The sequence below is a fragment of the Otolemur garnettii genome, unplaced genomic scaffold (genome assembly GCF_000181295.1).
Source record: "Otolemur garnettii isolate 467f Iridium unplaced genomic scaffold, OtoGar3 scaffold00068, whole genome shotgun sequence".
Classification (NCBI taxonomy): domain Eukaryota; kingdom Metazoa; phylum Chordata; class Mammalia; order Primates; family Galagidae; genus Otolemur; species Otolemur garnettii.
Window position 1 is genome coordinate 2297073 of NW_003852463.1, and position 14626 is coordinate 2311698.

Sequence of the window (14626 nt, forward strand, 5' to 3'; positions counted from 1 at the left end):
TTTTTTTTTTTTTTGAGTCTCACTCTGTTGCCCTGGGTAGAGTGCTATGGTGTCATAGTTCACAGCAACTCCAAACTCTTGGGCTCAAGAGATCCTCTTGCCTCGGCCTCCCGAGGAGCTGGGACTGTAGGCGCCCACCACAACACCTAATTAGTGTTTCTATTTTTTAGTAGAGACGCGGTCTTGCTCTTGCTCAGGCTGGTTTCAAACTCCTGAGCTCAGGCGATCCACCCACCTCAGCTTCCCAAAATGCTAAGATTATAGGCATGGGCTATCACTCCTGGCAAGAAATGCTTTTGAAAGAAAAAAGTTATTTAAACTCTCTGAGCTTCAGATTACTCTTCTGTAAAGTAGTTATAAATAGTAATAATGGCAGTGATAATTCAGTGATACATGAATAAAAGTGATATACTATGTATAGTTTATGTGGAGGAAGACATAGTAGTTTTGGAAAGACAGAAAAAAATCATAAAAAAACTTATCACAGAACTAAAAAGAATATATAGTTTTTTTGGAAAATTGCAAAGGAAATTTTATAGTCAATGAAAATACAATACTTTGATCAGTCCAAAATGCACAATGCACAAGCATTCTAAGTCATGTAGTTTACTTGTTGACCATCTGACTATATAGTTCAGTTACTGCTTCAAAAGCTATACCTAGTTACCTCCCCAAATTGCTTTTAAATAAATTTCTTAAATTGTAGCAACAAACAAAAAGACAAGATACACTTAAACAATACTGCAGTTTATCAAAAGACATAAGAAATTTCAACTCTTATTCTTGAAGAGTTATAAAAAAATCAATGTTTTTTGCATATAAACATGTTTATAATGCAATTATTTGCATAACTCTAGTAATGCTAACAGCGTCTATATGACCAGGATAGGTTTTTAAAAAAACGCTAAAAACATAAAAATACTTAGCCCCATTTTTTACCTGTAGTATGTGTTCATTTATGCCTAAATGTCAGCATTTACTGTATCATCATTGCTCGACTTTTAAAAGTCACATCCAAAGGATAAAGCAAAACCACCTACAAATTGGCATATTGTTTATTTCTGTTTGTGAAAATGTCCTTAATTTGTTGATATAGCAAACAAACTTCAACCCTGATTGCTATGCAAAAAACAAGATAATCTGTTTTGCAATGAACTTTATAGTTCAACTGCATACAGACAGCATGCTATATATGAAAAAATTACTAACTGAACTACAGGTATCAAATACTGAAAAAATTAACAGTTTATTACAATTTATTTTATTTAACAATCTAGGAAGTTCGCAGCCATCAGCAGTCCCAGTGCAATTTCAGGTGCAATTGGGAATTCAGGAATCTCCATGGAGCTGTTAGTGTAACGAACCTTATAGGTAAAATACATGCATACTTTTGATAGTGCATGTGAAGGGATTGCCCTAAAATTGACCTCATTGGTTTCATTCTCAGCAAACTGACCTGGACCACTCAACATAGCTTTTATTGTTCCTGATGTTAGTGCATGTTCTCTTTTTACAATAAATTCATGACCATCGGAAGATATCAATTTGACATCCATGGCATCAGGCCCTTCACAGCCACCATAGGTTTTTTCCTCTCCATCCATAACATTCTCAGTAAATTCTACATTGCTTCCCTGGGAACTTTAGTAATTTCTCATTAGCCTCACAACCACCACAGCCAGGTCCCAGTGTACTGCCACAGCCCCTCTTTTTTTTTTTTTTTTTTTTTGAGACAGAGTCTCAAGCTGCCACCCTGGGTAGAGTGCCCTGGCATCATAGCTCCAGCAACCTCCAATTCTTGGGCTCAAGCGATCCTCTTGCCTCAGTTTTTCTATTTTTAGTAGAGACAGGGTCTTGCTTTTGCTCAGGCTGGTCTCAAACTTGAGAACTCAAGCAATCCACCCACCTTGGCCTTTCAGAGTTTTAGGATTACAGGTGTGAGCCAGCACACCTGGCTGAATATATAGCTATGAATGAAAACTGGGATGTGTGCAAACATGAAAGAACAGTAAACGTACTAATAAATGAATAAACTTACTAATTATGATACATGTTACATTATGCAAATGAACATTATCTACTATTTTAGTGAATGCTATTAACCAAAAAACAGACTGCAATTGAAGGTACTTTGAATGAATTTGTAACGACAGAGAAACTATCAATAAAACGTGTAAAAAGCAAAATGAATTAAGTAAGCATGCACAAAATCAAAAATTACAAGATAACAAAAAAGAAAAAGAAAAAAGGGTATAAAGCAGAGAACAAAACAGTAAGTGTAAAGGAGTTCAATTATTGTGCTCAGTCATAATTCCCTATTACCTAGAAAATGACAGATATCAAGCCCAGTAAAAGTAGATATTTAAATCATATAGCTATATAACAATGCGAAAAGAACACTTAAAAAGTATCATGAAGGTTTTTATATTATCCTCAAAACCTAGATTATAGTTATCTTCAATATCCAAGAAAATGTCATTCATTCCCAAAGCCTAAGAAAACCATCACTGCTAAAATCTAATTAAAAAATTTAATGTAGGAATTCCCAAAGGAGCCTAGAAAATTGTTTTAGATAAATGTGGAATTAGAGGTGTAGGGATTTTTCTTTTTATTCTTAGGCGGGTCTTTCTTTTTCTTTTTAGGTTTAAAAATAGTGAATGACTGTTAATCAGTATACACTCTGTTTTAGAATGAAAAAACAAATATGAAAAGCAAACTTTACTTGAATCCTACTTATACAAATGAATCTGTCCTTCTGCTGCAAGGTAGGATACATCATTAAAAAAAAAACCCTCAGTATTATTTTTAATAGGAGAAATATCCATATAGTTTACAATCAGAATGAAACACTGCAAATTCTGTTTCTTCGGGTTCCCCCCCAGGTAACCTCTTTTATTAGTTTCTTGTTTATAGGAAGCATATAAATGTATTTTTAAAATGTTTATATTCAGGCTAAGGGGTGGGAGAAGTTAAGAAGAACAAAAGTTTAAATTAAAACAATGTTTATCTTCAAAACTGTCAACTGTCACCTGTGTTCAAGGAGGCAATAGAAAAAACCCAAACTATTCCTACTTTTCAGATAAACTGATTTTTCCAGTGACATTCTAGTCTTAGTTCCTTTTTAGTCCATTAATTTGCTAAAACCAACTCATTTTGCCCTGCTATGTAGATTTCATTCCATGCTCCTCTTGCTTTAAAATCTTTGATTCTCTTCAACATTTTGTCCCAAACTACGAACTCGTTCATGATCTCCATAGATTCATTCTTATATTTTCTCCTCATTTATATATTTTCCCTCCTAGTTCTTTCCTGTTGAGCTGTGTTTAATGAAAACAGTCCCAAACTTCCTTAACCTAGAATATCTGCCTCTTTACCGCCCAATACCCTCCATTATCTCCCTATTTTTTCATTTCACAATGTTTAGATAGAAAATCCAAACTTGTGATTATTAGTTTTTTTTTTTGGAAACAAAGTCTCCTGTATTGCCCTGGGTAGAGTGCCATGGCATCCTAGCTGACAGCAACCTCAAACTCCTGGGTTCAAGCATTCCCCCTCACAACCCCAAGATAATTGAATATTACTTTTTGATCAGCACTAAATTTAAAACACTGAATTTGAAATATTAGTGACTGGAGACAATTACAGATAAAACATCTTACTATATAATGCTTGTTTCCTACACTGCTGAGTTTTTTATCATCAGTTTCTGATGAAACAATTAACTCTCAAAAAGTATCTGATTTCTCTGGATATTTTAGGCTGAAAAGAAAAAAAAGTATCTGATTTCATTTTCAGTATGCATGCCCTTTAAGATTCAATATTAGGGCAGCGCCTATAGCTCAGGGCTGGCAGGTCTGAACTCGGCCTGGGCCTGCCAAACAACAAAAAAAAACCCAGCCAGGCATTGTGGCTGGCGCCTGTAGTCCCAGCTACTTAGGAGGCTGAGGCAAGAGAATCACTTAAGCCCACAAGTTTGAGGTTGCAGTGGGCTGTGACGCCCTGGCACTCTACTGAGAGTGACACATAATGAGACTCTATCTCAAAGAAAAACAAAAAAATCCCCTCAATATTAGAAGGAGACCAGAAAGGATAACCTGTCTATTATCTTAATATAACAGAATGAGGAAACAGATTTTGAGAGTTCCAAAGTCACACAGCTAATAAATGTCAAAGCCAAAAATGAGATTAGGCTTCTAGGTTTCTTGTTCAATACTTTCCCCCATTATTCCAAGCTGTTTTGACTCTGCTACTAAATGTAGGGGGCTATAAATCTAATCGAAAACTTTTAAATGTTTCCTTCCTTACCTGACATAGTCAGAGAAGAGGAAACATCAACGGAAGATAAAAGGGATGAGGAGACAATACCAGAAGATGTCTGAGTAGCTGAAGCCAAAGAGCGCATGTGTCCAGTATGGAGGTCACTGGTCACTGGCTACTGGTCACTGACTACTGGCCATTGGCTACTGGTTACTGGTCATTGGTCATTGCGATGATCCAAATTTATTTATAAACAGCTCCATGGAAACCCCAAGATGCTACCAGGTGTTGGTAGGTTTGGTGGGAGAATGATGTCACAAAGCAGGCAGTTTAAAGGTATGAGGTAGCCAATGGGGAGGTCGGATTCCCAATAAGAAGAAGGAATTGGGTGGAGGGAGTGGTCGGGGAGCTGTCACAGCTGAGCTGTGGAAAGCTGAAAGACAGACATGATAGTCCCAGGCCCTTATGCTAGGGACGTCATCTCAAAGTTTCTTACAGATGTTCATTAATATAATGAACTAACAGTTATTCATATTTAGTATGTTATGGTCACAATGTTATAATATTATAACATTTATAATTATACAGAGTGTCCATATAGTTTTTGTGTGATTTAAAATAGACAACTACTTAGATTTAAAATAGTATTTTAGATTTAATCTATTTAGCTTTTAAATAGATTTAAAACAGTTGTCTACTTTAAATTGCACACAAACTATATATGGACACCCTGTATAAAAATAAATAGGCAATATCATTGGGTAGGAAGGAAAGGGACAACTAGGTTGAGCAATTACAGATGTTGATTTGTTTAGTGAACTTACTACAGTTTTGAAAGACCAAAGGGAGGGATTAAAGAGCTCTTTTTATAACTTGGTTGATGAGTAGGGTGAAGTTCATTGAGTGCACCTGTAGAAAATAATGTGGTCCAAGGTGCTTCTTTTTAGTTTCTTCTTGAATGCTATTTTCCTTGGGTTGGGCTGAGCTGGGCTGGGCCATGTTGAACTTGCATCTCTCTGCTCTTCCCCTTTCCCCCTTGATTTTGCACATTGTTTCTGGGACAAGCCTTGATCTTGCTTTCTTACATTGGCGATGTTACTTCCTGTCACTTCCAGAGCAGGGGTCTTCTTTTCTGTGCCATTATGTACAAAACACGGACTCTGCCCATTAGAAGCAAACACCAGGGAGGTAGAAGATAAAGCTGACTGCAGACTGTCTCTCTTTCAGTCTCTGGTTTCAATTCTTTTGCCCATAATTTACCACCTCTGGCTCCTTGAGCACTACAGACATCCTGCCAGCCTTCTCTTTTATATGTGAGAGGCATTCAGAATATTCTTTTTTCTCACATATGAGACTCCATTGTGGCAGTTACTGTAGCCTCCTCCCCCTTGCAAACAGCTACTTAGAATCCTGGGCCTCTGGGATTCTCTGTCTGCCATGCTCAGGCACAAGGCCAGGCAAAATGAAGAGGAGAATAGTTAAGAGAAAGAAGAAGACATTAGTGGAGAATAGGGTACAGGCAAGGTGAGGGTATTTTTTAGTTTCTGTGAGAAACAAGAGAACACACTTTGATCTCATCTTCAATTAACAGAACACATAAACCAATATTTTAAAATGTAGCTACACAGTCCAGAAACTACTATGAATTCTGTACACAGAAGAGAATAATCTTAAATGTATTTTTTCATTGTGTTTTATGTCATATTACCTCATCTATGTCATTCATTAGTATATTTGTAGACTACAGATCTCTTTTAAATGTCTGCTTTTCTACATTTTTTTTCTTGTCATATTTTTAAGGAATCTAACATTGTAAAACATGTTGCATGTCTTTCTCTTTTTGATTGTTTTGAAGCACCATGAACTAATTTTGACCCGATGGGTTTTGTGGAGGAAATTAAAGAGGAGTCTGGGAATAGGTATGGTGAGTTGTACGGTGCGCCCAAGTATAAGGAACAGATGTCTGCAGTCAGCCCACTTTGGCCTGGATTGCCTTCATTTTTGTTCTCTTGGTTAATGCTTTTCCCACTAACTTCTCCCTGATAAAGTTAGGGCCGAGTTACTAATGATATAGATACAGACTAAGCCGGTCTGGGGGAGGAAATCTATGGATATAATCTTTTTTTTTTTTTTTTTTTTGGTGGTAGGAAGTTTTTAGTGATGTCCATCTCAACCTGTCTAGGGACTTTTCTAATGCAAGTGAATTTATGTGAATAATACAGGTGCTAAGAACTCAAGAGAATATAAGCTCAAGATTGGGTCTCTAAAGGCAAATAGATCTATTTTCCCATCTCTTCCAACAATGCTTCATATTATGAGATAGGAGTTTTCTTAGTGATTGTGTGTGCAAAGGGTAATGCTTCTCTGAGAAGAAATTATGAAAGGTGTGGCAATTTAGAGATGGGCTTAAGCTATGTAAAGTTTTTCAAAGTTTTTTCCCTTTGCTCTTAGCTTCATACCTCAGAGAGCCTACTTCTGTGATACTAGCATATAATGTGAAACTAACAACATGTACTAAGATCTGCAAACCAGACCAGTCTCTGTTTCCTCAATGTTTTCATGGAAATCCAGGGAATTAACTACTATAGTTTAGGGTGGGTGGTATAAGTTGGGGAGGATTATGGTAGGATCATTTCTGATAGCAATAAAATGTTTACATATTATAATATTCATTTCTAACATTCAATTCTATTTATGCAATACTATCGTTTTTGGTGTTACCCAGCCTCTAGAACTATTTTCTCCTCATAGTGTTAGCTACTTAATTTTAGCTTGCACTCTTTTAGTTTGTGTCATCTTAACCTCTAAAATAAATCTTTAAATGTACGGGGAAGAACCGAAAGCCAGGCACCGTGGTGTGCAGCTGTAATCCCAGCACCTTGGGAGGTGAGGTAGGAAGATTGCTTGAGTCCAGGAGTTTGAAACCATCCCAGACAAGGTAATAAGACCCTGTCTCTATAAAAAACTAAACATAAAAGAAAAATAAAGAGCTTTAATCCAACACTCTGGAACTTAAGTTCCAGCATCAAGTTCTATCATGACCTAAAGCCTCAGTTTTTATAGTGTTGTGTTGTCTTGTCTCAGAGACCCATTCCCTGAATTTTTTATCTAATTAGACTTAATTTGGATAACTTGGACTTATCTTGGTGTAGCATACTCAGTCCTTCTACCCCTGAAGCCCCCTTTTTACTCTCTCCATAGTTTCTTTTTTGTTTTATTAAAGACTGGAATCCTTCAAACCCATACGTGGTACCTATGGCCCTACCAGATAATGGTAGATTTATTAGTACCAATTACTTAGCTGTTTGGTGCTCCTAATATCCCTTGCTCATATATTTTCCATTCCAGAGTACCACACACGTGTGAAGACCTTCTTCTACTTCATGTATCCACTCCCATCCAAAGCCTGTGTTTTTCTAGTTCCCATACTTTCTAGAAACCCTACTCTTCCTAGGTCTGGAGTGTTTGTGTCTTTTAGCAAATTGGAAGTATAGTATCAATGTAGCTTTTCTGGCTTCTGATAGATTTATGTCACATTTTGTATCTTGTCATGTCTATAGACAGTTGTACCATTTGCACTTTCTGGCCACTGTATATCTATTGGATTTTTCATAAACTCCTAAAGAGTATTTTATAAATTAATGGTGAATTTGAATATGCCTAATTATAGGTTTGCAAGTTATCTGATATTAACTTGTCTTTTTTTTTTTTTAATTTTGAAACAGAATCTCACTATGTTGCCCTCAGTAGAGTGCTATTGTGTCACAGCTCACAGCAAACTCAAACTCTTGGGCTTAAGCGATTCTCTTGCCTCAGACTCCCAAGTAGCTGGGACTACTGGCGCCCACCACAATGCCAGGCTATTTTTTTGTTGTAGTTGTCATTGTTGTTTAGCAGGCCTGGTTTGAACCCGCCAGCCTTGGTGTATGTGGCTGGCGCTGAGCCTCACTTGTCTTTTTCCAATTAACAACTTACTAATACTGCAACAATTTTAATTATGTGGAAATTTTCAGAATCGGAAATGCTTATGTATGTAAGGTTGGAATATCATCGTCTCAAAACATTAACAAAGCTAGTAGACTTTTTACCTCTTCATTCATTTCTTCATTTATTCAATAACTGTGACCTTTCTGATCATTAGTTTACCAAGCTTTAAAATGGTTGTGAAAATTCCTAAAAATGTATATAAGGTACTTGCATCAACTAAAAGCTAGAAAGTGAAAATTATTTTAATAATCTTCTATCATAATTACTTACAATTTAATCTAGAATTTAGTACTCTATTCTGTCTTCAGACCTACTATAGATCATGCTCTGCTATTCTACTTATAGCAGAATTCAAAGTTTTTCTAAGTACAGAGCTTTATAGCTAATCCTGTGTAGAAACCTTGAACTTGAGCTCCCTCCTCAGTTGTTGTTTGGTATTTTCTAAAACATAAATATATGCTGTTCACCTCTAGCATGATACCAGCAATGGGATAGGAACCCAACAAAAACCAGTCCATGAATAAGCGTGTATGTTCATACAATATTTTTGGAGAGTAATTAGGCCATATCTTTAAAAAATGTATGTATGTTTAATTCCAGAAATTCTACTGTTAGGAATTTAGATATAATTGTATATCTGTGTAAGGATGTTTATATTGCTGCATTGTCTGCAACAGAAGATTAAAAAAAAACTAAAATAACTAAAGGTCTATCAATATTGGACTGGTTGAATAAATTATGGTGCTTTTATCTATGTTACTTATAATCAATGACATGCTGTACAGTCATTAAAAAACAGAATGGAGGTACATATAAATTGGGAAATCGGTATTCTAGAAATATCATAGAGTATGTTCAGGATGCTTCTTTTATATAAAAATAAGGGATATACATATGTGAAAGTCAATATTTATACACAATATACAAAATGTCGATGTAAGCACTTGGAAATATCTGGAAGAACACACATGGAATGGGAGGCAGTGTGACCCCCAATTGAATTCCGAAGGGTGCAAACGCGACCTCCTCTATCTGTGCTACTGGCCACCAGCCAAGGAGGGCGCTATAGCTCTTAAAGTCTTGTTTACAAATAGAACTCTGTAAACCGGCGCGGTGACGCGATCACGTGGGCGGCGGCGCATGCGCAATAGGAGGTCTTGGGCGCTGTGTGGGTTTCTGGTGAGGCTCTTCCGGTGGAGGGTCATTTTCAGGCACCAAGGGCGCCGGACTGGCGCTTTTGGCCGGCTTGGCTTTGGGTAGGCGGCTTCTTGGGGTCCATATGAGCCAGCGGCATCATGCCCGCAGTGGCTGGGGCCGGGGAGGCGACTTTTCTGGACGCTCCTCTGCCAAGAGGAAGGGCGGAAACCACATCCCGGAAAGGTAAAATATACCTTGATGCCTGGGCACGGTCCTCCCAGCTCGTAATTTCTGGGCCTGGCCTCCATCTGTTGTGATCTCTGCCTCTCACTGTCACAGCCGCGCGCTTGGCTTGTCCACCACATTGCTTGGAGGCATTGACTTTTTGTGCGCCACCCGCAGTTGCTAATAGGGACAATGTCTGTTATGTCCTGTGATTTCTCTGTCTACTTTTAAAAGCGAGTTCTGGCCGGCGTTCTGAGCTAAAATCTGGAAGGAGTACTTTAATGCGGGACTCTTAGTGTTGGGGGCACTCCTTAATTACCAATATTGAACCCCTTCTTCTTTAAGTTATGCTATGTTGACAGAAAAGGTGAGTAATAGTTTGAGTAAATGAACCCAGCAGTGCCGCCCTGAGATCTTACATGGAAAGTTGGTTTATGCCTACAGAAATCACAAAGAACCTGTTATGTTCCTTTTGAACAGGTCTTGTTTGAGAGATCTTCCTTTATACGTTCGAATGACTGATTTTTGACACTTTGCTCTTAAGTGAACTGTTTCATTCCTTGAGACTTCCTGTCTCCTGATTTTTTTTTTTTTTTTTTTTTGAGACAGTCTCACTGTGTTGCCCTTGGTAGAGTGCCATGGTGTCACAGCTAACAGCATCTTCCAAATCCTGGGCTTAAGTGATCCTCTTGTCTTTGCCGCCTGAGTAGCTGGAAATACAGACCTGCCCCACTATGCCTAGCTAGTTATTCTATTTTTAGTAGAGACAGGGTCTCACTCTTGCTCAGACTGGTCTCAAATTCCTGACCTCCAGCAATCCACCCATCTGGGCCTCCCAGAGTGCTAGGATTACAGACATGAACCACCACCCTTGGCCTTCTGTCCCCTATTTTATACTTCTTTAAGTCTCTTTCATTTTATTTCTCAGTTATCTTTGGAATGTGTCAACTTTGTTCTGTCAGCATCCTATTACCGGTCTTGCCTGACCTATTATTGGTACCTATTGTCTATATCTTGTAGCCTTGTATATGTATGTATTATACATATAGCCTTAGTATTTGGAACTGGACTAAGTTTTATCAGGGATACAGAAGCTCTAGTCATTTCTGGTTTTCGTTATGTCTTATTTGTGGAGAACTTTGCATTATTTTGTAGCCTTGTATATTTTCAAAAAGAGGAAATGGGGCTGGGTGTGGTGGGTCAGGCTTTCAAACTAGGGGTTTGAAAGTGAATTTGAGACTAGTCTGGGTGAGACCTTGTCTCTACTAAACAATAGAAAAATTAACTGGGTCTGGTGGTACATGCCTCTAGTCTCAGCTACTCAGAAGGCTGAAGCAAGAGGATCACTTCAGCACAGGAGTTTGAGATTGCAGTGAGCTACAATGATGAGATTGCATTCTACCCAGGGCAATAGAGCAAGACTCTTACAAAAAAAAAAATGAGGAAACAGGAAAGATAGTATAAATCAAGGTTGAATACATGGAGTGGTAAAATGTAAAGCAGAGAGAAGAGGGAACATACTGTGTGGACTGTGATTCCCATTTTCAGGTAGTGTCATTCTCTGCAGGGTAACAAGGTTAACATACAATTTGGCTAACAAAAAATATACCCAATAGGTGGAAAGACTATATTCCAGTTGGACAGCGGATGCCTGGGACTCGTTTCATTGCTTTCAAAGTTCCTTTGCAAAAGGTAAGCAGAAGTTAATTCAGAAATCTAAATTGACTACGTAGAACACTGGTTCTCAACCCTATCACACTCCATTTTCCCTTTTAATAGCAAATACTTTGTAACGTCACCTGAAATGAAACTGGTAGGTACGTATAACCTACTTCTATGAATAATTTTAAAGGGAAATAATTAGTGTAAATCTTAAATATAATATAAAGAATAAATGCAATGAAAGTAACTTATGGTTAAGTAGTATGTATTTCAAGTAGTATGTAACTAGACATGACTGCACTAGAAGACAGAGAAATAGTCACTAGCATCATAAGTGCAAGAACTACAAACAGTGGGTTTTATTGCCTTTGTAGTAGGAGTTTCTATGATAGTGAACAGTTCTTAGTAGATTTCCAAGCAAAGCAAAATATAATCTTTACCTGGTTGATAAAATTATTACTGTTGGGCAGTGCCTGTGGCTCAGTGAGTAGAGCACCAGTCTCATGAACTGAGGGTGGTGGGTTTGAACCCAGCCCTGGCCAAACTGCAACAAAAAATAGCTGGGCATTGTGGTGGGCGCCTATAGTCCCAGCTACTCAGGAGACTGAGGCAAGAGAATTACCTAAGCCCAATAGCTGGAGGTTGCTGCGAGCTGTATACTCTACTGAGGGTGACGTAGTGAGGCTCTGTCTCTAAAAAAAAAGAAAAGTTATTACTATCCTGGAAAATTCAATGTATGTTCAAATTGTACAAAAAATACTTTGTGTTTGTGAATTAGAGTTAGGTTGTTAAGGCTAAGATAAATATAAACAGTATTTACCTACATTAATGTTGAGTAGGATATTTAAAAGTCATTGAGGTTATGGGACACATTTATAGGACTGTTTTGATATTGGTAAGCTATCTAGTATCCATGACTCTCACCCACTAAGTGCCAGTGGGACCCCTTCCCTTCCTTGTCACAACCAAAAAAAGAATACCTTGGATCATCATGGTCAGGATTTTAGCATGGAAACTCTGAAGATTGTGTTTTTGTTTGAACTAGGAAAAGAATAAGTAGGAGAAGCATTTGACAGACAAAAAAGACAAAAAAGAAGAAAAAGTGAATAGCAAATATTGTCTTCTAGATTCTATGTCTCATTGAACTTACTCAGTGTAGCATTGAACAGTCGCAGAAAAAGCCCACTTTGAACATATTGGGAATTTTAATTTGTGATTCATGGGTCAGGATTCCTTTTTGCCTGCTATTTCAGCTTTTCTGCACCTCTGGACTTAAAAACTAGTTATTTAGAAAGAAAATACATGATTTCTTTTCTTTTTTTTGAGACAGAGCCTCAAGCTGTCCCCCTGGGTAGAGTGCCGTTGCATCACAGCTCACAGCAACCTCCAACTCCTGGGCTCAAGCGAGTCTCCTGCCTCAGCCTCCCAAGTAGCTGGGACCACAGGCGCCCGCCACAACACCTGGCTATTTTTTGGTTGCAGCCATCATTGTTTTGGCGGGCCTGGGCTGGATTTGAACCCACTACCTTAGGTGTATGTGGCTGGAGCCTTAGCCACTTAAGCCACAGGTGCTGAACTAATACATGATTTCTATTCACATCCACATCCACCAACACCAAGCATAATGTTTGACATATAGTAAGTACTTACAAATTTTTCTTGAATGAATTAATGTCCCAACCCACATATTCTCCCATACTCCTCCGCCTCTATGTTACTGTCCTAACTCTTCATGTCTCTACTCCATGGCCTCTAAAAGTGGCTTCCTGAGCTTTCAGAGGGTCCCTGCTCTGCCCCTTTCCTGAAAGTATATCAGCAAGAGAAGAGAAACCAAAAAAAACCTCTTAATTTCCTTTCTTCTACACAGCTACAAATCTTTCTTGTATGACATCATCATTAAAAGCCTCTTTTAGCTTTGCATACTTAAGTTATTTTATTCAGTGTTGGAATTGTTTAACACATTGCCTCTCATACTAGAAAAAAATTTGTTTTTCCTTGGGGCCATGGTGTTTTATTAGGTCAAGATGGGTCAAGATGTGTCAAGAGACAAATGAGTTATGTATGTTTCTTGAGGCCCCAGGCTCAAAACTAGCATATGTTAAATACAACTCACAACTCAGTTAATGTGTCAAAGTACAGATGAAGATGTTTAACTGCTCCTAGTGTAGTCTCTGTACATGCAGTAGAGGTAGGGAGATGAACTATCTGTGTGGTGGTGAAAAATGGCATTGTCTTCCTGTGTCTCTTATGGAAGTTATCTGAGGAAAAGCAGCCTCAATACTTGATAGTGACCTCTCAAGCACCTTAGAATATGAAGTAGGATATGGTAAGTGACACATACTTTGGGTAAGAAATGCTTAGGAATGGCTCGGCGCCTGTGGCTTAGGCGGCTAAGGTACCAACCACATACATCTAAGGTGGTGGGTTCGAATCAGCCAGGGCCCACCAAAACAACAACAGTTGCAACCAAAAAATAGCCAGGCATTGTGGCAGGCACCTGTGGTCCTAGCTACTTGGGAGGCTGAGGCAGGTGACTCGCTTGAGCCCAGGAGGTAGAGGTTGCTGTGAGCTGTGATGCCATGGCACTCTACCCAGGGGGATAGCTTGAGGCTCTGTCTCAAAGAAAAGAAATGCTTAGGAATTCAAAGGAGGGAGAAATTACTCCAGACGATTAACCAAGAAAAGTTCCTAAAGAGGTAATGACATAAATTATTCAAGGTTATTGTTTAGCTAGATGGAGATGATAATTTATCCATCAGCTCCAAGTCTTTGCAAGAAACTAACTGGAGACTGGGCATTGTGGCTCACACCTATAATCCTAGCACTCTGGGAGGCTGAGGTGAGTGGATTGCTTGAGCTCTGGAGTTCAAGACCACCCTGAGCAAGAGTGAGACCCCTGTCTTTGTTAAAAATGAAAATGAAAAAAATTGAGGCAAGAGGATCACTTGAGCCCAAGAGTTTGAGGTTGCTGTGAGCTAGGACGCCATGGCACTCTACAAAGGGTGACAAAGTGAGCCTCTGTCCCAAAAAAAACATAAAAATAAAAAAAGGAACTCACTGAAGAGATTGTATGCCTTGTTGTAATTAATTTACTCTTCAAAACTGTTACAGTGTTGTGTGGAAGGCTCAACATTGTAAATCTGTCCAGTTTTCTTAATTTATACATTTAGCATCATCTTAATAGAAATTTTCTGAGTTAGGTTAATTCTAAAACTCTTAGAAAAAAAATAGACATAAGTATCCCGGAAAATTCAGAAAAAGAATAGTAGAAGGAGAGAGGTCATTCTGGCCCTACCAGATACTAAAGCCATATTGAAAGTGTGTTCTGGGCGGCTCCTGTGGCTCAAAAGGGTAGGGC

General features: G+C 38.4%; 2 protein-coding genes and 1 pseudogene across 2 annotated transcripts in view; 1 reads left to right on the forward strand and 2 right to left on the reverse strand.

Moving 5' to 3' along the window:
• CUNH2orf78 (chromosome unknown C2orf78 homolog) overlaps positions 1-4402 on the reverse strand; it is a 10264-nt gene extending 5862 nt beyond the window's left edge. Inside the window, exon 1 of the mRNA XM_003793467.1 lies at positions 4306-4402. Within this exon, the coding sequence (XP_003793515.1) occupies positions 4306-4402 (97 nt within the window). The remainder of the gene's footprint in view (positions 1-4305) is intronic.
• Positions 1042-1604, reverse strand: LOC100947356 (annotated as a pseudogene).
• A 4942-nt stretch (positions 4403-9344) lies between the features above and the next one.
• DUSP11 (dual specificity phosphatase 11) overlaps positions 9345-14626 on the forward strand; it is a 24487-nt gene continuing 19205 nt past the window's right edge. Inside the window, exons 1-2 of the mRNA XM_003793398.3 lie at positions 9345-9624; positions 11223-11298. Of these exons, the coding sequence (XP_003793446.1) occupies positions 9524-9624; positions 11223-11298 (177 nt within the window). The 5' untranslated portion in view covers positions 9345-9523. The remainder of the gene's footprint in view (positions 9625-11222; positions 11299-14626) is intronic.